This window comes from Mangifera indica, chromosome 8 (genome assembly GCF_011075055.1).
Source record: "Mangifera indica cultivar Alphonso chromosome 8, CATAS_Mindica_2.1, whole genome shotgun sequence".
Taxonomy (NCBI): domain Eukaryota; kingdom Viridiplantae; phylum Streptophyta; class Magnoliopsida; order Sapindales; family Anacardiaceae; genus Mangifera; species Mangifera indica.
The window spans coordinates 16,681,314-16,704,722 of NC_058144.1; the positions used below are offsets into that span (position 1 = coordinate 16,681,314).

Below are 23,409 nucleotides of genomic sequence, written 5' to 3' on the forward strand. Positions count from 1 at the left end.
TACCTGTCTTCTGTTTTTCTAATTTGTTCTTATCTTTTGTAATTCTATTCTGTTCTATCTTCTGCTCTGTTCTGTCTACCTGTTTTGTTCTTCTGTCTATTTTTTTCTATTCTTCTTTGTGTTATGCTTCTTCTGGTTATGCCTTATTTTTCACCTTGTCCTATTTTTTTTGTTGTTCGTTGCTAGTTAACGTTTGGTTTTTGTTTATGTTTTTCATTGATATGACAGCTAGTGTATTTTCCCTTGTTTTTAGTCAACCAAACAATTCCATTAATTTCATTATGAATGGATTAAATTGTGTGCATGTCATAGGATTTAGCTGATTAAGTATGAGAGCCCTGTACATTGATTTGTTAGATTAACTAGAAGTATGCACTTAAACAAATTTTGATAATTAAGTGATAGAATTTTGTTTGTTTTTGAGGTGAATTGATTTAATCTGTGATTTTTTAGCCAAAAAAGATTGAAACATACATATCAATCTATGTTTTCTTTGATGAGTGGTATTCTCCTATGTAAATATATCTCTAAAACTTGCTTTGAACCGTTTTGAGACCGCATTGATACATGCATGTATGAAAATGATAAAGACATTCTTGTTTAAATCCTTTATCTTAAAAAACCAACTTATTTTAATTCCCCTAGTTAGCCTCTTAAGCCTTACAAAGCCCTTGATTTTTTGATCTAAAACCATATTATAAACCCAAGCCTTCAAGCAAATATCCTCCCCTAACCATGATTGTTAGTAGGACATTTATACTAAATTTTATTGCTTGGTGAATTTGCTATCTCAAAAAATTTAAAGTATGAGGGAAAAGAGGACATAAATGTATTAAGATGCAATTATGAAAAGGAGTTGGTATGAAGAATTGTTATTGTTACTGTAACCCCCGAATTTAGGTATGCCAGTTAACTCTACTTCCAAAATTACCTATAGAGTTGATTTTATAATTTGTTGTTTAAAGAAATTATAAAATAATTATAGAAAACTACTAAATGAGTAATAATTTTCAAAGGGGTTAAAATAGTCATTTTAGAAGGATTTAAGAAACAAAGTGGGAATTTAAATTGAATGACACACTTGAAATTATATGATGGTGCTAAGGGTTTTTGGTAATTGGTTAAGGATAAAATAGTTATTTTTATAAAAGGTTAAGGGTAAATTGGTCCAAAAGGCTTATAAAACCAATCAACTATTCATTTTCTTCTTTCTTATCTGAGAATCTCCATAATTTTTAGCTAAAGTTTTCCTTCAAGCAAAATTGATCAAAAAACCTAGTTAAACCACATAATTTTCAGAGCCTCCAGTTATAAAAAGTGTAAATCTATCAATTTTGGTAAGTTCTAAGGTAAAAAGTTTATTTTTTAAGAGATGTCAAGTTTAGGGTTTTGATAGATGATTATATTTTTGGTTGATTGAGGTTGCTAGGAAGAAGAAAAGAAAGAGGTTAAACTTAAATCACCTAATTAGCAAAGAAAAGGTAAAAATTTAATATTTTACATACTTGAAGTAATTTAAGTTAAGTTATTTAAATAACCTTTACTTGTATAAGTGTGTAAAGTATTAGAATTAAGGTGATTTGTGCTTAAAAGGATAAAAAAATTCATTATGATTCATGATGTAATTTTTTGCCATAAGGGTATTTTAGACATTTCATATTTCTAGGATTAGCTTAGTGAATTTTGTGTGTTGAGTATATGAGAAATGATGAATTAATGAAAGAATTTGTATTAAGGGTAAGCATGTAATTTTATCCATAGGGCAAAAGTGTCATTTTATGTGATGTAGGTTAATTTTTACTTAATTATGTGCATGATATGTGGAATAACCCTTATATTAAGCCTATATTGTATATTTGAAATTAATTTGATGCATCAGATATATATAAATGCATGAGAAAATAATATGATGTTTGATAAGGAATGAAAAGAATAAGGGAAAACAATGAATGGACATATTTCATATTATGGTTATACATGCATACATGAGGAATCATAGCATATGCATGTTTTCGAAAAATGGAAAACAAGTGATTTTGGTTTTATAATGACTCATATGATATAGGAAAACATAAATATGCTTAAAATTTCTTACACGCGAGTTGTACTGTGTAGACAGCAAAGAAAAATATCAGTTGTATTGTGTGGACAGCAAAGAAAAAATAGTGAAATATGCGTGTAAGAGAGGATTGTAACTTGTATGGGGACTACAAGTACTGTCATATATAGTCTAGAGCGGATAATGAAAATATTGGAAAAAAAAAAAGAATTAGCAAATATTTTATGAAAGTCATTTGCATTAAAATCATGCATGCAAGCCTATGTGGCTGATAAAGAGTTGAGAAAGATGTACGATCAGAAAATAGAAAAGTCATGACACTCATATATGCATCAATCATAACAAGTAAATCATATTTGTATAGTAAGAAAATGAATAAATGGGTGAAAGAAAAGAATTATGATATGTGTTTAATACGTGTTTCGTGTCAATTATTTTATATATGAATACCCTAGACACGCTGAGTATGAAAGAGATTAGTACTGGTATGAAATACTTTGAGTATTGAGTATGATCTTCTTACTAAGCCATGGTCACTCACTCCGTTTAATTTAATATTTTATAGGTAAAAAGTTACAACAAAAGGTCTCGAGAAGCACTAGTGAGACATGAGGCTGAGGGAAGAAGGCACCATAATTTTGTTGATTTATATGTTTTGATGTATATGTGAATATATGTATATATATATACCTGATGTAGATATTGGTGGATATGTATATATGTGATTGTGTATAGTTATATCTATATATGTATATATATACGACTAGTTATAAAAATTGGTTATAAAGTTTCTGTGGGTAATAATTTTTATGATAGTTATTATTATGTACTTATGTTATTAATTGTGATTAAGTTGATGAAAATCCAGTCGGTTGGTAGGACTGGTTTGTGTGGATTGTTAATTGAGAGTGTTACAGGGCATAATTAAAAAGAAAAAAATATTCCCTGAACCTTCTAAAATAGAGGAACTCTTGCCGTTTTTCTATAACACACCTATTAGTTAGGAGAGGTTACAGTTACTGTCTTATGTTGTTATCTTTACTATCAAATTCTCTTAGTTATTAAAAAAAAAAACAGAAAGAAAACAGAAAAGAAAAAACAAGAGAAGAGAAAGAAAGTAGTAAAGAAATGACAAAAGAAATGTGGTGAATATTGGGTTTTCAATTTTATATTTTGTTTCCTCTATGTGTTTAAATGCTTTATTAATGCTCATAGTTTTAACCTTTCATATCCATTAATTCTCACCTTTGCCCGAAGCCCCATTGCAACCTAAAATAAAATCCTTTTGATTTATGCATATATATGAACTAAGTGGTGAAGATTTGGTGCATATGCAAACCTATGGTAAAATATCTACATTGGAAGAATTTGAGCGAAACACCGAACCATTAAACACATGAATGATATGAGTGATAGCTGTGAGGAGAGTCACCAAAACTTCATACATGTTTTAGAATGCGATTGTCTTGATTTTTCTTTATGGGCATCTCCTTGTGAAGTTTAATGATGATGTGTGTTTTTGCTTAAGTCTTGGTTGGGTTGAATCTTAAGATATGCACACTTTTTAGTATCATGAGAAGAGAGATTGATGGTACCTTTTTGTTTTTGTTTTACTCGAGGACGAGCAAAAGATATGTATAGGGGAATTCGATAATGTTGTTAATTGTCATTATTTTGATTTTTAATTCCCTTATATTGTGTAAAAATTTAATTCAGTCTAATGAAATTATTTATTTTTTACACTTAGCAAGCTTTGAATATTTTCGGAGCTAAATTTGGGCCAAGAAGACTAAAATTGGAGCGGGCTTACCAGTTAACAAAATCTGTAATGTTGACTAGACATGGGTACATGAAATAACAAGAGCATAATTTGAAATTTAAATCTGGACGTCCAGATCAGTAGAGATATTCCAAAAAAATCAAAGATTTGCTTTCTAAAAAAAGGGTGATTAGTAGTTAGAAAAGGAGATTATTTTACATAGACAAGGATTTTTTTAGAAGAATGATATATATCAAAATATATGTCTTTTCCTTTCTTTTTGGGAAAGATATATATCACATTTACTTGACTGGATTAAGAGATTATGATTGACCTTTATTTCTGGATCTAAGTGGGGGGCCCGGTGGGGGGGGAATAGAAAATATATATATTTTTATTTTTATTTTTATTTTGTTGGGGATTGATAATTGTAATTAGTAGAAGCAATTTTCTGGATTTGTGGCTAGCTTATAATGGTTTACAGTGGGTAAACCTTTTCTCTTGGTTGTAGGGATCTGAAACCATGAAAGTATAAGAATTGTGAGATTAATTTTTATTCTTTAATGCATCTTTTTAATTATTCAAGTATTGATTATTTTCCTGGATTATTTATTATGATTGTATTAGTTGATTACTAAAGCGTGCGATTAGTTTATAATTAATATGATCCACTGTTAGTTTAAATACTGAATCCGTAATTGTTCAATCCATCTAATCGAAATGGCAACTGAGATTTATTATTTGCTACGTTAGAAACCGTAATTCCTAAGGAAAATATTCAACTAGATTAAATGCAACGTCGCTTGTGTTGTTTTGTTTTGTTGGTCTTTCTAATTCTTAATGCTATTGTTTAATTAAATTCGTGATCGTATCCGAGTTGTTAATCAATAAGGGTTAACTGGAATACATGTTTTTGGTTAACTAATCATAAGAAAAGACAAGTAATTAATACCACAACGAATATTTGAATAATTAATTTAATAGTTTTTGATATCGATGATCAATCTTAGTTCAATGGTGGATGTGACCGTAGACCAAAGTTTGTTAAATTGATTAATTACTTTCATATTACTTTGCCGAATTTTTATTTGTTTACTGTCTTTAATTATAATTCGCAGTCAATTTAAAACCTCCTTTGTTTCCTTGTTTTGATTGATTTGTGATGATATACTAATTAGAACTCTTCGAAGGAACGATCCCTATTTTCCTTTACTATATTTTTGTTGCAGAAATTTAAGATTTTAATTTGGATGTCGACAACAGCACTAACCAAAAGTAGTGTCAATGCAAACAACAAATCAAATATATTCTCTAAATGCACAAACGAAACATCCTAATGCCATGAAAAAAAACGCTTAAATCAATAGTTATCGTCCGTTTCAATAACGGTAACGATTCCTAGATTAGTACGCTGTAAATTATAGCAATAATCTGGTAATAATATAAATGATTCTTCTGGTGAGCCCCTTAGTGAATTTAAAGTCCAATTTCTTGTCTGCCAACCTATGAATATGAAATGTCAATTTTATATCGGTCAGCAATGTCAACAATTATTTCTCTATGTTGATAAATTCGATCAATCAACATAAATTTTAACCTCATTAATTGACCTAAGAGTCGGCCCCAACTTGTTAGTGATGTGACATTATTTGATCAACTAAACATGTATGGGTTGAATTCATTTTACTGATTTGAAAACTTCACCGAATTTGGATTTGCTTACAAATATATGCCACTAATAGTTTTCAGCCTTGTACTTAATATTCTATTGCCTCGTGTCAGAGTTTTTTACTATGTATTGAAATCCTTTTATAGGACAAATTACTTTATAACATTTTTCAATTATTCTTTATTATGAAAAATATCATCAAGCTTTAAACATTCTCTTCTCAGATCGATCTTGTATCGCCTGATAATGTTGATGGTTGTGGAGGAAAATCAAGAAACCACCTAAACGAATCAGTGGAGACATTGTCAAAAAATGGTACAGAATAATTTCCCCCATCCAAAATAAGATATTCAAGTTGTAAACTGTTCATATTTTTGGAAGCATGTGGCTTATACTCGAGCTTTACTTCTTTAAAAGGAATATATTAGTCATGTCATTCCCATCAAAGTCACCCCAATCAGGAACCTAATCTTTCTCTCCATGAGCCCATGAGTTTGCAATATACAATGCGTCATTATTGAAATCAATCAAGTTTTTCAAATCATATTATTTTCACTTACTAATTTCTTCTTGTACTCCTTTTTCTTCTTTCCGTCCTTCAATCAGAGTACATATAACAAAAATAAGAATACATTTCTGTAAGTATTGAGACATATCAACAAAACCTTAGACATCTTCATCATTTTGAATTTATATAGGGCAATCAAGTTCAATTTTTCTTAGTTTCATAGATAATTTAAGGTAGTTTTTCATTGGATCAAGACCGCAAGAGTCTTTCAAAAGTTAAATAAATCCCTTAAATGTTGTTCTAGAGGGAATTTCAATCAATTGTTTAAATCCTCTAACATATTTCATTGTATTGTCATTACCTTGAATTCATTCTCCTTGAAAATGAACCAACGCATAACCCGTCATTTTAATTATCAATCTTACAATGACAAATTTTTGGAAAAAATTAATCATTTATAGGAAAAAGTCCACAATACCCATTTAAAACAGTCTTACAATGATTAATATCAAAATACCTTTTATATTTTCTAATATTTCATTTAACCCCCTATAATTATCTAATATTTTATTTAACACTTTTGTATGTTGTCTCGCATCAAAATGCATCTATCTATTCTTAACATTTCATTTAAAATGTTCTTACAATGTTTAATATCAAAATACCCTCATATTTTTCTAAAATTTCATTTTCCCCTATAATTATCTAACATTTCATTTAACACCTTTATATATTGTTTTGTATCAAAATACATCTATCTATTTTTAATATGTTATTTAAATCCTTGAACATTTGTACAATATCAATATACTCTCATATTTTTATAATATTTTTTTGCCCCCATATTTATATAACCTTTCATTTAACACCCTTAAATGTTGTCTTGTATCAAAATACATCTAATTATTCTTAACATGTTATTTAAATCCTTCATATATTATGTAATATCAAAATACATCCATATTTTTTTAACATTTTTTTTCACCCTCTATAATTATCTAATATTTCATTTAACACTCTTATACGTTGTCTTGTATCAAAATGTATCTATCTATTCATAACATTTCATTTAAAACGTTATTACAATGTTTAATATCAAAATACCCTTCATATTTTTATAACATTTCATTTAGCCCACCATAATTTTCTAACATTTCATTTAACACCTTTGTATGTTGTCTTGTATCAAAATATGTTTATCTATTCTTAACATGTTATTTAAATCCTTCATATATTATATAATATCAAAATGGCCCCATATATTTTTAACATTTCATTTAACCCTTAAATTATTATCTAATATTTAAATACCCAATTTACATGACATACAAATTAGATTTAACAAATAAAATTAAGTTTTGAGTTAAGATTCTTATAAATACATTTCTTTCACAAATTAACTTTTTTTATTCGAATTCAGAAATATGAACTACATCCTCCTAAATGAACCTATAATAATTAATATTGAGTAAAAATGAGAGTAAGAGTAAATGTTTGAGTGATATGAAAAATATATATAATAAAAATGAGAGTGAAAGAGTTTGTATAGATGTGATGAAAGATAATTTTGATATTTTAAAAAAAATTTAAGACATTTTTACTTAGAAATAGAAAAAATAGATATTTTTGTTAAAAAAAATGAATATTTTTACTTAATAAAAAGGTTAAATGCTCATTTAATTTAATTTTTGTTGCGTACCTGTTTGGTCGGCAACCTTCCCTGCTCAAGCTTCAATTTCTTCTAACCCAAATGAGTGAAAGAATCAATTCTATAAAATTTCCAAGTTCCAATAGACAGCATTCAGTTTAAATAATAAGGACTCAATCAATAAAAATGGACTCAATCCAGCAATTAGACAATGCAGCCTAATCCCATTCATTCATTCATCAAGCAAAGGTTTACACCAAGTTCTTCACAACTAAACTTAGAACAATGAGCAGGACAATACAACTCAAGTAAATGGACATGACAAACAAGAAAAAATAAACACTGCTAATTTTGGAATTTGAGAGCCAGACCCCTCCTTCTTTTTAACAAACTTCAGTACATCATTTTCATAAAAACCAAGCTGCTCTTTTCTTTTTCTGCTGCTCTATAAAAGCATAAGTTCTCCTCAACCGAATTCTGCCTCCTACCCACTCATAGGCTGCCAAGTGGTCACAACTGAATGGCCAAGCTCATTCTGCTCCAGATCAGTTTCTGTAATTCCCAGATTACCCTCCATCATGTCCATCCTTGAATCTTCAATTGAGAGTTTCATCCTTTCTTCTGAATCTAGGTCAGCTTCCTCTATTTTCTTCTTGGGCCTGCGGAAATAAACTTTGGTAATTAGGCCTCTATCAATACCCCCCCCCCTACGGAGATGCACCTTGTCCTCAAGGTGAAATTCGGGAAAGCAATCCCATAAGGAGATGTAATCCTCCCAAGAGTTCTCACAGTCCGGAAGAGAGTGCCATTTGATGAGGACCTACAGGTGACCAGTTTTTGAATAACGAGTATCCAGTAAAGCTTCCGACTGTACTTGCAATTCTAAGTCCCCCAAAAGGCAGCCAAACAGAGGTTGTGGCTGTATAGCAGCCCCTAGGTCCCTTTTTAACTGTGACACATGGAAAACTGGATGGATTTTACTTGTGGAAGGTAAAGCAAGACGGTAGGCAACCGAACCAATCTTTTCAATGATGACATAAGGACCATAAAAGCGAGGGCTCAGTTTTTCATTGAGCTTCTTAGCAAGAGTCTTGAAATGATAAGGCTGAATTTTAAGGAACACTTGCTCACCAACTTCAAAGTGGAGCTCGCGACATTTCAAATCGGCTTGACGTTTCATCCTATCTTGGGCTTTATGGAGCTGCTGTTTCAACTCAAGCAGAATGGCATCTCTTTGTTGTAGAAAAGCACCAACCTCATCAATTTTGGAGGCTTTGGAACCCCACCGAAAGAGCGTTGGGGGGTCTCTCCCATATAAAGCGTTAAAAGGTGTCATTCCCAGAGAACTATGGAAGGTGGTATTATACCAATACTCCGCCCAAGTGATCCATTTAACCCAATCCTTTGGTTGTTAAGAACAAAAACATCGAAGATATGTTTCAAGGCCACGGTTGACAATTTCAGTTTGACCGTCAGATTGTGGATGATATGCACTGCTGAACTTGAGGGTTGTACCCATGGAACGAAAACGCTCCCCCCAGAATTGACTTATAAATAGGCGATCGTGATCTGACACGATCGAATGCGAGTAACCATGAAGCCTAACTATCTCTTTACCAAATAAGACAACCACCTCTTTAGCTGTATACGGGTGGGAAAGCACAAGGAAATGACTATATTTGGTCAATTGGTCCACTACCACCAAAATGGTATCTCCCTTTTTCGTTCTTGGAAGACCCCCAATGAAGTCCATAGATATGTCCTCCCAAACTTTATCAAGGACTGGAAGAGGCTGTAAGAGGCCTGCAGGGCTCATGGCTTGATACTTGTTTCTTTGGCAGATTTCACAGTGGGCTACAACGTCTCTAATACACTTTTTCATGCCAATTCAATAAAAAACTGCTGTTATTTTCTTGTAAGTGCGAAAAAACCTTGAATGGCCACCGAAAGGTGAAGAATGGAATTCCTGAAGCAAGGCTGGAAGTAGGGTAGAAGAGGAAAACATCACTAACCTGTTTTTGTAAAATAGAGTCCCATTCTTTAATAAGAAATTGGCATAGCTGGAGGGGTCCTGTAAGAGCTGCTGAATGATTTGTTTATACCAACTGTCAGAGCGAACCTCTTGATCAATCACTTCCCCCTCGATCCAATGCCCGGCTGAAATGGAGTGTAAAGTAAGAGAGACTTCTGGTAATCTGGACAAGGCATCAGTTGCTTTATTCTCCATTCCCGAACGATACTGAATCTCAAAATCGAAGCCAAGTAGTTTCATCACCCATCGTTGTTGCTCTCCACTAATGATGGTTTGATCCATTAAATGTTTCAAACTCTTCTGATCGGTGCGGACAATAAAATGCTTCCCCAATAAATAATGATGCCACTTTTGCAAGGCTAACACAATGGCCATTAATTCACTTTCATAAACCGACTTTACTTTGTTTCTAAAGGAGAGAGCTTGACTCATAAAAGAAATAGGCCTACCCCCCTACATAAGAATAGCCCCGACGCCTGTGGAAGAAGCGTCCATCTCAACTAGAAAAGGCTGGGTAAAATTAGGCATGGCAAGAACTAGAACAGTAGTCATGGCTGCCTTCAACCTCTCGAATGCTATTAAAGAGTCTTTATTCCAGTGGAAAGAGTTCTTTTTCAATAGCTTTGTCAATGGGGCTGCAATTTGTCCATAGTGGCGTACAAAGCGGCGGTAATAGCCTGTAAGTCCCAAGAACCCTCGAAGTGCCATAATATCGCGAGGTCGCGGCCAATCAATCATACACTGAACTTTCTGAGGATCAGCAGCTACACCTTCAGTTGAAATTATATGGCCCAAGTACTCCAAGCGAGAAACCCCAAAAGAACATTTTTTTCTGTTCAAGAGTAGGTGATGGTCGGAAAGAAGCTGCAAAGCTAAACTCAGATGGTGCAAGTGAGCAGATAAAGTGCTACTGTAAATCAGAATATCATCGAAGAAGACAAGAATAAACTGCCGTAAATGGGCCTAAAAAACTTCATTCATGAGGGCCTGAAAAGTGGCAGGAGCGTTGGACAGGCCAAAGGGCATGACCAGAAACTCGTAATGGCCGTTATGTGTCCGGAAGGCTGTTTTCTCAACATCAAAATCAATAATTCTGATTTGATGGTAGCCAAATTTCAAGTCAAGTTTAGTGAAGATTGTAGCACCAGATAACTCATCTAACAACTCATCTATAGCAAGAATAGGGAACTTATCTGGAATGGTAAGTTTGTTGAGGGCGCGGTAGTCAACGCAGAAACGCCAGCCACCGTCTTTCTTTTGCACCAAAAGAACAGGACTGGAGAATGGGCTGTGGCTTGGTCGAATAATTCCAGCATAAAGCATTTCACGAACCTATCTCTCAATTTCAGTCTTTTGGTGATGAGGATACCGATACAGTCGGACATTAGGCGGTGCGACTCCATCAAACAAACGAATGGCATGATCATGTGTCCGGTGTGGCGGTAACCAAGTGGGCTCCTCAAATAAATGCTGAAAATTTGTCAATATTCGCTGAACTTCTGCTGGAGACTCTACTAAAATATTTTCTGAGGCAGCCAACTGAATCCAATAGCAATGGGTACCCATTTTAAGTGATTTTGAAATAGCCTTAAGAGAAGTTTCCTGGGTGACTAATGAGGGATCCCCTTGAAGCGTAATTTTCCGCCCCTTCCAGTGGAAAGTCATAGTGAGGTTCTGCCAATTACTTTTAATAACGCCCAAAGTTGCTAGCCAATCCACCCCAAGAATGACGTCAACATTGCCCAAAGGAAAAACAAAGTAGTCATGAACAAATTGCATCTCTGGTAACAGTAGCTCAACCCCTGGACACTTTGCTCTGCCGACGATCGAGCTGCCATTTTCGATGACAACCTGGAAGGTTGCTGGGGAGCGTGGAAGCTGCAATTTGTTGACCAGTTGTTGAGAAATGAAGCTGTGGGAAGCGCCGGAGTCCACCAGAATGATGACAGGGGAAGAGTGAATCTTGCCCAAAAATTTCAATGTTTTAGGGGTACTGATACCAACAACAGAGTGACAAGAAAGCTCCATTTCGTCACCGTGTCAGAGCTTGAGTTGGCTGGTGTCTTCCAAAAATTTCGGTGGGTCCTGTTCATCTTCATCACAGAGCATCAAATGGAATTGTTTGAAGGGGCACTGATGGTTCAGACCGAACTTGCCTGCACACTTGAAGCACAAGCCTTACACTATGTGGGTCTGAATTTCAGATTGAGAGAGGCGTGGGTATTCCGGTCTGGAAGTTAGGTTAGGGCGGTGATTGGACGAGTTGAATCGAGGAGAAGAAGGAATTGGTGGCTGGTTGGGTGTAGGAGGTGTATGGGGAGAGTGATGGATAGCTTCTAATGGTGAGAAATTGGGTGGAACGGCGGAAGAAAGCGTTGGAGGTGGGGTTGAATTTGGGGCTGAAATATTAGAGGAGTGTGTCTGGGAGAAAGTTGAACTCGTGGGTGGGAAATTATGGTCTAAGTCGGGTCGGTGGAATGGGTTTGGGTCAGGTTGATGGGCGGGGTTATGGGTTGGGTTGGGTGTTGAAGCAGTTTGGGTGGGTGACTGATAGTGTGGGCTGGTGTGGGTTGAAAGAAGAGACGGTGGTGCGGTGGAAAACGCGTTTGGGTGGGCTAGGCAATTAGTTGAATTTGTGTGGCTGGGCTGTGTATTGAAGGGAAAATGAAACGGGCTTGGGCTGGTGTATTTGGGAGGGGCTGAAAGTGGTGTGGTGGAAGAAGCAATTGGGCTGGTGTGGTTAGTGGGTTGAGTGAAGTGGAACTGTGGCGTTGGGCTTGGGCTGGGTTGAGCGTTGGTTGGAGTTGCAAAGGTTTGGGCTGCCCCTATTGGATCCGGGTCCCATTCCGGCCTGTGCACGACCTGGTCTCTTTCTTCTATATCTGTCGCCTGCTGCATCAAGGTGAAAAGATCCGTCGATGCTTGGAGACGAAGCTCGGCCTGAATTCAGTGTTTCAGACCGACGGTGAAGGCTATTCACACCCACTCTGCTGGTGCCGACGAAAGCATTGCCACCAGCTGTTCGAAACGAGCTCTATTCTCGGCCACCGTTCTCGTCTGCCGATGCAAGATGATCTGTTCGTAGGGTGTCCGGTGCTGTGTTGATCCGAATCGCAAAAGAAGCTCCTCCTTCACCTCCCTCCATTCACGAAATGGTCTCCAGAGTTCCCTAAACTGAAACCAACTCAATGCCTCTCCTTCCAAACAAAATATCACTGTCGCCAAACGTTCTCGTTCGTCCATACCGTTCATCTAGAAATAACGCTCGACCTTGGCTGCCCACCCCCATAAGTCCACTCCAATGAACAAAGGTATCTCCAATTTTCAGTGATAATGGTTACGACGATTCGTCATCTCCGTAGCGGCATAACGCGGTGGCCGATGGTTTTTGGACGATTCTCCAAACGCTACACCGTCGTTGTGAGGGTATGGAGGTTGCTGTGGTAGGGGTATTAGCTGCTGAAACCCAAAGTTTCCTCCATTTGGTACCCTCTCCGGGAAATACTGTGGTGGTTCTTGGATGACGGTGGGTGATGTTGCTACCGTTTCACCCTCCTTACCTTTCATGTCTTTAAGCAATAACTGCCTTATCTCATGTAAATTTTCGTCCAGCTTATCAAATCGGGAAGCTGTGTGATGTTCAGCCTTCATGAATCTTTCTTCCGTGATGGTTACTTTCTCCATTAGGTTCTTAAGGTTGTTTTCTAAATCTTTCACTCTCCCTTCCATTCTGGTTTTTACCATAACCCAGCTACAACGGCTCTGATACCAAGTTTGTTGCGTACCTGTTTGGTCGGCAGCCTTCCCTACTCAAGCTTCAATTTCTTCTAACCCAAATGAGTGAAAGAATCAATTCTGTAAAATTTCCAGGTTCCAATAGACAGCATTCAGTTTAAATAATAAGGACTCAATTAATAAAAATGGACTCAATCCAGCAATTAGACAATGCAGTCCAATCCCATTCATTCATTCATCAAGCAAAGGTTTACACCAAGTTCTTCACAACTAAACTTAGAACAATGAGCAGGACAATACAACTCAAGTAAATGGACATGACAAACAAGAAAAAATAAACACTGCTAATTTTGGAATTTGAGAGCCAGAACCCTCCTTCTTCTTATCAAACTTCAGTACATCATTTTCATAAAAACCAAGCTGCTCTTTTCTTTTTCTGCTGCTCTATAAAAGCATAAGTTCTCCTCAACCGAATTCTGCCTCCTGCCCACTCATAGGCTGCCAAGTGGTCACAACTGAATGGCCAAGCTCATTCTGCTCCAGATCAGCTTCTGTAATTCCCAGATTGCCCTCCATCATGTCCATCCTTGAATCTTCAGCTGAGAGTTTCATCCTTTTTTCTGAATCTAGGTCTGTTTCCTCTATTTTCTTCTTAGGCCTGCGGAAATAAACTTTGGTAATTAGGCGTCTTATCAATTTCTCATTTAGATATTTAAACAACTATTTTTAATTTTTGTTAATTTAGGATTATATGATAATTTTAAAAAAATAAAATAGTAGGAATATTATTATGTTGTTAACATAATTTAATTTTAGGTGAAAAGTTGTCATTTATGCTTTATTTTTGGATGAAAAAATGTTATTTATATTAATTAGGGGTGAAAAAGGTTTTCAAACTAAACCTTGGGTGGGAAAATGTTACTCACCCGAGGAATAATCACTTAAGAAATTATCTCAGTTTCCCGGCTATGAAACCCTTGATTAGGTAAATACCAAAATTCAAGATCCTACATGCAGTGCAATTGCATTCAAGCATAAGAAAGTTCTGTTGCATCTAATCTGTACAATGGTCTTATGCATATGCGAGCAATTACACGATTTTTCTCCCAAGTTCAGAAGAAAACAAAGTAAATACTGCGCACCCCTAGGGGTTCAGCCAGGTGGTTTACAAGCAATTTTTTTGGCTGGCACCTAGGTTTGATCTGCTTGGGGAAGAGAGCAAGAATAAAAACTATTTCGGTAATAACTCACCTCTATCCTTTAAATGACCAAAAAAAAAAGAAAAAAGTTAATACGTTAGGACAAATAGCCACCGCGTTTAGACATTTCCAGCATGCCCAATCTGAAACATCCTTTTGAGCATCTGCACTGTAAAGCCTTGAGTTTAATTTGATTATCATTTCACAGACGAAGAAAGAACACAATGAAATATATTTCTTCATCTTTTGCACTGAAGATAGATTGATTTTATTAGCTAAGCTGTATTTGAACAATTGGCAGCACAATGCTACGGCTGATTTCTATTGTTCAACATTTCAAAGGGGATCCTAAGACCAACTACCTGCCCAACAACTGAGAACCAAGAGACCAGATATTGATCGACTGCCACTCCCTGCTTATCTGGGGCAGCAGTACCAAGGAAAAGCAACTTCATCCATTCGCCAGTTCCACATGGATGCAATTTGTACCACGGCCTGTTCAAGTATGGATGCTCCTACAATCAACAGAATATTTACTAATAATATTCCCAGGAGGTAAACATCACATTAAATCTCTACAAGTGACAAATAAAACTCCATCAAAATCCACCATTCATATAAAAGATCAGCACAGAAAGGAAACATGAGAAATCTGTGACCAATGATCAATTTCAAGGAAATGAAAATGCAGCATAAATTTTAAGAAAAAGGTGATTACATCATAATATCTTAGGTCTCACTCCTGATTTCTAAACAGAAAGCAACATTACCTCAATCAAATAAACTTTCATGATGCAAGTAAAAGAAACAGTAAATGAAGTTTCTGCAAACCAGAAATCTGGTTTCGGTTTCAGTATAGATTCTACCCAGAGAAAAAAAAAAATCATGTATCAACCAGATATAGTCAAGGACAGAAATAGCAAAATCTCTTCAATACAAGACATCTTGATGGTCTAGGCAGCTGGTACTCTGCAATAATTTGGTTGTCCTGCTTCATTAATTTGACATGCAGGTAACACCACATGCTCACCTGTTTTATCTGTTCTTGTAATCCCAAAAATACCAACCAAATTGTATATTGGTATTTGGATAGAGGCTAATCCATACTTTGGTGACCAGCACTAGAATCTTTTTCATTTATTTCCTGAGTATTGATGCTAGAAATCCACAGTTATCAAAGGCGAAAAGCACCAAAAGGCAATAAGGGGTCTTATTGCCTAGGCGAAAACAACAAGGCCGATGTTGCTTTTTGACCTAAGACGATTAAAAAATTCTATTAAAATTTTAACAATTTCCATTAAATTTAAATTTTTTTCTCAATACATCGACGTTAAAATATTGACTAGCAATGTCATCACAAGTCTCAAATTAGAGCGCCAATTAATTATCATTCTAGACCTCTTTGACAGCCATCTATAAGGGATTAGTGACTGGCGACCTATCTGACAATCTTAGATCTCTTTAGTAATCTTTTCGACAACCTTAGAACTTGTCAACAACCTCTTTGGCATCCTTATAACTGATTGCCGACCCTTTGGTGACCTCAAAACTCGCCGGTGATCCCCCTAACGACCTCAAACCTTACAAGAGACTTCAAAAATTGTCAATAACTCTTTTATCTAAACTGCCCAAAACCTATAAAAAAGCTTGAGATTGTGCTTAAAACTATTTAGAAATTGCCAGTAACTCTCAGATCTGGTTGGAAAATATAATAGGTGATAATAAAACATGTTTTTCCAATGCTTAAAACTTCTCCAAAGATGTCGAAAAAAATGCTAAAGGTGATTGCCTTTAAACCAACGGTCGCCTTGACCATACTCAAGGCAATGTCACCTTGAGTAAATCCTCGGTTGGGTGTGCTTGAGGTGTGCCTTTGATAACTATGATAAATCTAGTCACTGTTAATTATTATCATGCAGACAACTTTGCTAGCAGCAAGTTTGTAGTATATTTTTATAATGGAACCAAAAACTATTAAACTGAACAGAAAATTTCTGCTTCAATTATAACCACAAACAGAACCACAATTGCTTTCTTGAATAAAAAAGTTAAAGTTAGGAAGTTAAGATGGGGCAGTTTATAGTGTTTTAACGTTTAGCAGAATAGCAGTAGGAGGAATCAACCTGTCAATGTGGTTAAATATACTAAAATATGAATGGAAAAAGAATAAGTACCATTTTTTTTATGCGTATAGTAAACAAGCCTATCCATTTCAGTCACATATGCAAACATAAGAAATAATAACCTCCTGAGTTATGAATGTCCATTTTGATTCCAACAAAACCTTTGCTGAACAGGCAGGAAGATCTTTTTCAATTTCATCCAATACTAAAGGTTGTCCATCTGCATGAAACAGAAGCCACCCCATTATGGTCTCCATATAATTTTGGTGTATGCATAGAAATAGAAACTAAATGACAAGGTTAAAATGATTAAGGGAAAATTTTTCCAATTCCCAGAATTGTCAAATATTGAGCCTTTCATATTAAGGATTCTAAGAAGGCAAGGATTACAAATCACAGTTTCTGTAGGCACCCTGATTCTGGAGAATAGTGGAGTTCCAAAACTGAAAGAAAGGACAAGTTGTCCTATAATTCAAGAATCAAGGGCTAGAACTATTTTAGGGTCCCTATTCACTTCAGTGCATATAAGATAGAATATCATACACAGGATATGTAACATAAACACCAATAAAGTTTACCTAAACTACCTACATTGCTTGAAAATCATATAGGCAAAACTCTGATAGAAATTAGCAATAATAAAATGAATTCCACTCCCATATGTTAAGGTGAGGACTCCCCTATCAAGAAATAAATAAATTTCCAGAAACTGCAAAAATGACATATTTCCACAGTAGAGATCTAAAGTCTACCATAAACATGCTTCATGATTGAAGCACATTGCAACTTATCATTTTTGCCATCTTTTGGGGATTAATGGTTATTGTTTAATAAATAATTCATAGAGAATATTAACAACAAATCTAAAGCATCGTGAGAAACAATGTAATATATTCCCCATCCTCTCCTCTAACTCATTTCTTCCAAATAAAAAATTCATTTTACACATCTTCATTGATTTGTAGAAGTGACTAAGAGTCGTGTATATTGACATGGATAAACGTAACACATTACTGAAACATCACGCTTCATCATAATAATATTTTAGATACATTCACAATTATTGTGGATGAAATATAAAAAAGTTTTCCATTATGCAAAAATTACCAATTTCTACTCTTTTACTAATTGATCGAATAGAGAAGAACGTACCACCAAAATAAGAACGAAAATAGAGCACCGGAACCCTATATGAAGCACTGTAAACTATATGAAAGTCGTAGTAATGAGTTTCGTGATCACAACTCTCAACCTTCAGATAGAACAAGAAGATGATCATCATAACAAAAAGAATTAAGAATCCAAAAGTATTAAGATGAGAAAGAGTCCTATAATGTAAAGCAATAAATTTAGTTTATGCATACATACCAACGTGGCTGAATCAACAGGCTCCTCTCCCTGAGAACAACTGTTATGGTCTTCCCCTACTTGACTTTCATCACCATGATCTTCCTGTTCAAACAATAATGATACTTGTAAAATCAATTCTGCCTCAGAGAGCTAATGCTTCAATATAGCAATCTGACTAAATGAAGAAAACTAACTGAAAGGCCATACCTCACTTAAACTTAGAAGGCAAATATTCTCCAGGGACAAATATTTCTCAATCTAAAAAAGAGAAACAAGCATGTAAAATATATAGACCCAAAAATAAACACGAGTTACAAAAACAATCAATTAAATTGAACCTCATGAGGAGCAATCCAAGATTGTTTTTTGCAAGAAACCCATGACCATGGAGGATAAGTCGGGTTGAATCTTCTCCATTTCTCAATGAAATTGTGAGCAGCAACATAAAAATCACTTGGCGAAAGGGCTCCATCCCAAGATGATATATCCATGAGTTGCAACCTCAACTTCAACTAACATAACCCAAGTTATTCCAAATTGTGAAAACAATTACAAATTTATGAAGGATGCAATAGTTATTCAAAAACAATAAAACCTGGGACAAGATACTCAAAGGAATAAGGGTTTAAACAATTACAAATTCATGAAGGATGCAATAGTTATTCAAAAACAATAAAACCCAGGACAAGATACTCAAAGGAAGATGGGTTTAAGCATCTAAGTACTAAAATTTTAATGGTCTTCAGACGAAGGGTTGTTAAACTTAATATAGAAGTCTCTGACGCCGTTCCCTGTCTTGGTTGTTGTTCTTTGCTCCTTGAACCAACTGGCTTTTCCCTCGCTAAATTATAGCTTTTAGATTCTTTGGCATGAAATTCGACTACTCTACCTAGTTGACTTCTTTCTCTCTCTCTATATATATATAGTTAGATAGAGAGAGAGACAGAGATAGTGAACCAGAACCGACCAATGTTAGCTCCTCCCCTGACTGAAATTTGAGCTAATGGCTTAATATATAATTTACTCAACCCAATTTATAATGAGAGCAATCAAAATCTTCATCATACACAATTACACACAGTTTATCAAGTTCATTGAATGAGAGTTCAAAGTTCAAACTTATAGTTCTCACAAATAAACAACAAGAATCACAATACAATAAACTGAGTTCTCCCCACATATACTGGTATGAACTGAACTAAAAGGAGAGGGAGATGAAGACAGAGATTCAATCCAGAGAAAGAAATTTCTAGAATAGAGGAGAGAAAATAGAAGATCTGAAAAGAACAACAGAGAAGGAAATTTTGATTGTTATTTTCATTCTATTCTCAGCAGCACCAAGAAAATGTGATATATAGTTGGGAAGTTTAAGAAACTCTAATTACTAGACGGCACCCTTAACTTAACAGAAATTCAAAACAAAAATTCAAAACGCCTTGGTCCGCGACATATACGTACAAGAAAAAGAAAGACAATTACTTTTCCCAGATAAGCCCTCTAAGAATTCAATCTTCTTCTCAAAATATAGTCCACGCGACTTCGCACTTTCTCCTGCTAAAAAACAAAACCAAAATTTAACATTTTTAAACAAGACTATGAACTCATACAAATCAAAATTGAAGAAATCTTCAAAAAAAAAAATTCTGGGCATTAAAAATTATAACCGAAGAAACCTTTCTTGGTATCAAGAAGAGGAGAAGAATGAAGGAGGCTTCCTTCTCTCTCTGGAGAACATCCGGCGGCGCAATGATTATTGATGGATGAATGGATCCGAAGTTCCTTGTTCGGGTTTGATAAATGAATTTTGAAGAGTGTAAAAGGCTAAAAGCGCGAAGCTGAAATATTTAAAGGCAGTGAAGCAAACACAGCGTTAAACGAAGAGAAGAGTACGGAAGCTAAAAAATAGATGGAGTAATGTGTGAGTTTGCAGTACTTTACGGCGTTCTCGCTACTTCAGGTAGGGCTGTATCCAAACCAATTTAATTTGAGTTTAAAAAATTTCAAAATTATTTTTTAAATTAAGCTAAATGTATGTTAAGAAATATTCACTTCGATTTAATTTAAATTCAATATAAATTTAGAGCTCAAACAAGTAGTTCCAAAAGCTTTTTATTGTGTTAAAACTATCTAAAAAGAATTAAAGTATTTTACATAATTTAATATAGTATAGGTTTTAAATAAAAATTAAATCTATAAGATCAATTTCTATTTAGAATTGATTTTATAATTTTAAAACTATCAGTCTTAGTTATTCAAAATTTCACAAACTATTTAGACCCATTCACCTTATTGTGAACAGTACTATACCTACTAGCCTATCAATGCCTACTCGCTTATTCTTTCTAGAAAAATCAAAGTATTATGTTTTTCACTTATAGGCATTCTTTTTATTCTAATATAGAATTTGATGTAATTAAAGCATTCCTGTAAATAAATCACAAGGAGCATCTGTTGGTAGGCAAAGTATAGGAGAGAATATATTGCTTTGCCTAGAACTAATGCACAACTACCATAAAGACACAAGGAATGAAAAGTGTGCTATAAAAATTAACCTTATGAAAGCCTACGAATTATTGAATTAGGAATTTATCATTGTTGTCCTTAATACCATTGGTTCGTTGGCCTATTTCATTAGATGGATCAAGAGTTGTATCACAACTCCTTCATTTTTGTTAAGCATAAATGGAGAGCTAGTAGGTTTTTTCAAGAGCTCACAAGGTCTAAGACAATGCAACTGTATATCCCCTTACCTCTTTGTAATGACTCTGGAAGTACTATCTTGCATGCTTGGAGAGTTAAAGAACAACACTAATTTCAGCCATCGTTGGAAATGTAAGAAAGATAGCATTACTCATTTGTGTTTAGTTGATGATCTAATGTTGTTTTTTAGGGCAAATGTTGGCTTAATATCACTTTTTAGAGATACGTTAAATTAGTTCCATGGATGGTTGAGTCTCAAAACAAACCTTGCCAAAAGCAACTTATACCTTTCTGGAGTCAACAATGACAAAAAAAAAAAAAATCAAATTATGGTTGTTAATAATATTGAGATTGGAAGTCTTCCTTTTAAATACTTGAGTGTGCCCATAACTTCCTCAAAACTTAAAGTGAATTATTGCAAACCTCTTATTGATAAAATTTTGGGGAGAATCACATTTTAGAGAAGCAAACTTCTTTCATATGCTAGTAGACTTATCTTAATAAAGTTTATCCTCTTTTGCATCCAAGTTTATTGGTCCTCAATTTTTATTCTTCCATCCTACATCTATAAAGAAATTGATAGCTATATTAAAGTTTTTCTTTAGAGTGGCACCTCTTTGAATTGCAAGAAAGCTAAGGTAGCTTAGGATGAAGTTTGTGTTCCTAAAGAAGAAAGTAGGCTAGGTATTATGAAGAACAAATCATGGAATAAAGTTGTCATGGTTAAACATATGTGGACAGCTAAGCTAGCTTAGGATGAAGTCTATGTTCCTAAAGAAGAAGGTGGACTAGGTATTATGAAAAACAAATCATGGAATAAAATTATCATGGTTAAACATACATGGAAACTTCTAAGGTTTCTTTCCGAGCAACAAGTCATAAAGCCTACTCAAATCATCTCTTTCTCTTCTATTCATGCTTTTTCTTCTCTCTAGATTTTAGGTTCCTCCTGTCCATCCTTTCTTAGTCTTTCGGCCAACCTTTTGTTGTGTCCAACTGGTCTCCCTCCTAAAGCCAATCTTCCCGATTGGGATCTTATCTCTGATTATCTTTTCAATTAGTGTTTTCCTGTTTTTCTTTTGTTGTGTTTTTATCTTTCGATGTGTCTTATCTCCTTGTTTCCAATGTCTATTTTATCTAGTGTCTTATTTTTCTCTTTTTTTTTGTTACTTCCCAGTATGGTGTTTTTTTTTTTTGGTATTGTGGTGGTTTTGTTACATTTGGTTATATCCTGTGTGTTGGTCTATGCATTTGGAATGAAGTAGTTTCAAGTGTACTGGTGGTTATATTAGTGTTTGCATGACAAGTGTTGGAGTTGTGGTGTCATTGGTGGCTTCCCTAGTGTATTTCTGGTGGTTGTTTGTTTTTTTGGCTAGTGGGGTGCCTGTTAAATAGCTTTAACCTTCTCTTAATCTAATGTTATCCCTTTTGTCGTAACAACATAACCTAAAAACACATTCTACCATATGCAAAAAGAACACTTTTTCATGTTGGCATACAATTTTTCTTGCCTTAACACATCAAACACACAATACAAATGCCTAACATGCTTATCTAAGCTCTTATTGTATACTAATATGTCATTAAACATACAACCACAAATTCACCAACGACGCAATCTCATGAAAGTACTAGGTGTATTAGTTAAACCAAATGACATGACTAACCACTCATACAAACCATGTTTATTTTCAAATGCAGTTTTCCACTTATCACTTTCTCTTATTCTAACTTGATGGTATCCATTCTTAAAATCAAATTTAGAAAACACACATGAACCATGTAACTCATCCAACATATCATCTAATCTAGGTATGGGATGATGATACTTAACTATGATTTTGTTGATAGCCCTGTAATCAATGCACATACACTAAGTCTCATCCTTCTTAGGTACAAGTAGAATGGTTACGACATATCGACTCATGCTCTCTCTCATATACCCTGCTTCATTAACTCATCGACCTTCTTTTAAAGCTCTTTTGTCTCCTCAAGATTGCTCTTATGCGTGGGTCTATTTGGAATTGTAGCTTCAAGTATGAAATCAATTTAATGTTTTATTCCCTTCTTTGGTGGTAATCCATCAGGTATCTCCTTAGGGAACATATCCTTAAAGTCATGCAAAAGATTTGTAACAACACTAGGAAAATAAACATCAAGGTTTTTTCTTTTAATTAACTTTTATTAACCAAAAAGAAGAGAAACAAAAAGAGCACACATAAGACAAACCTCTAGGTTATGCTAGGCTTTCAAACAAGGCAAAAGTTGGAGGAAGCACAAAACATAGCTACCCTAAAAAACATAAGAAAAAACCATACCTAGGAGAAGTCCTGGTGCATATCCATCAAGGCAATGCAACAATTCATAAACTCAAATCTGGAAATTAATGTTCATATGGCACAACAGCACTTTGTGTTCCAATTTAATCAATCAAATGACCTCTAAAACATACAAAGGATAGATCATTGGAAAGGGTACTCAAAGAGCTTTCTAATGGTATATTATAGCAATCATAACTCAATCAATAAGACATTCAAAACTTGTTTCAAAGTTTGATGACAAAATCTGAAAATGGCAAAATCACACACTGTGAACAGTATCCGGACATACAACACATATTCACACTT

The 23,409-nt window shown here is 34.7% G+C and overlaps 1 protein-coding gene across 15 annotated transcripts; it reads right to left on the reverse strand.

Moving 5' to 3' along the window:
* Positions 1–8,262: 8,262 nt before the first annotated feature.
* On the reverse strand, positions 8,263–20,142 carry LOC123224046 (ubiquitin-like-conjugating enzyme ATG10). 15 transcript variants are annotated; one of them, XM_044647526.1, is made up of 10 exons: positions 19,756–20,009; positions 19,562–19,633; positions 18,421–18,594; positions 18,290–18,340; positions 18,101–18,184; positions 17,885–17,984; positions 16,855–16,952; positions 14,972–15,124; positions 14,662–14,778; positions 13,614–14,068 (listed from the first exon to the last, which is right to left on the reverse strand). In XM_044647526.1, the coding sequence occupies exons 3-9, from the start codon at positions 18,571–18,573 to the stop codon at positions 14,707–14,709; spliced, it is 711 nt and encodes a 236-aa protein (XP_044503461.1). In that variant the 5' UTR covers positions 18,574–18,594; positions 19,562–19,633; positions 19,756–20,009; the 3' UTR covers positions 13,614–14,068; positions 14,662–14,706. The 15 variants fall into 15 exon arrangements, 14 of the variants coding, with proteins under 14 accessions (XP_044503472.1, XP_044503461.1, XP_044503473.1 ...); XR_006503893.1 differs by having other exon boundaries at positions 14,662–14,773; XM_044647527.1 differs by lacking the exon at positions 13,614–14,068 and adding an exon at positions 20,016–20,142 and having other exon boundaries at positions 14,438–14,778; positions 19,756–19,917.
* Between the last annotated feature and the right edge of the window lie 3,267 nt (positions 20,143–23,409).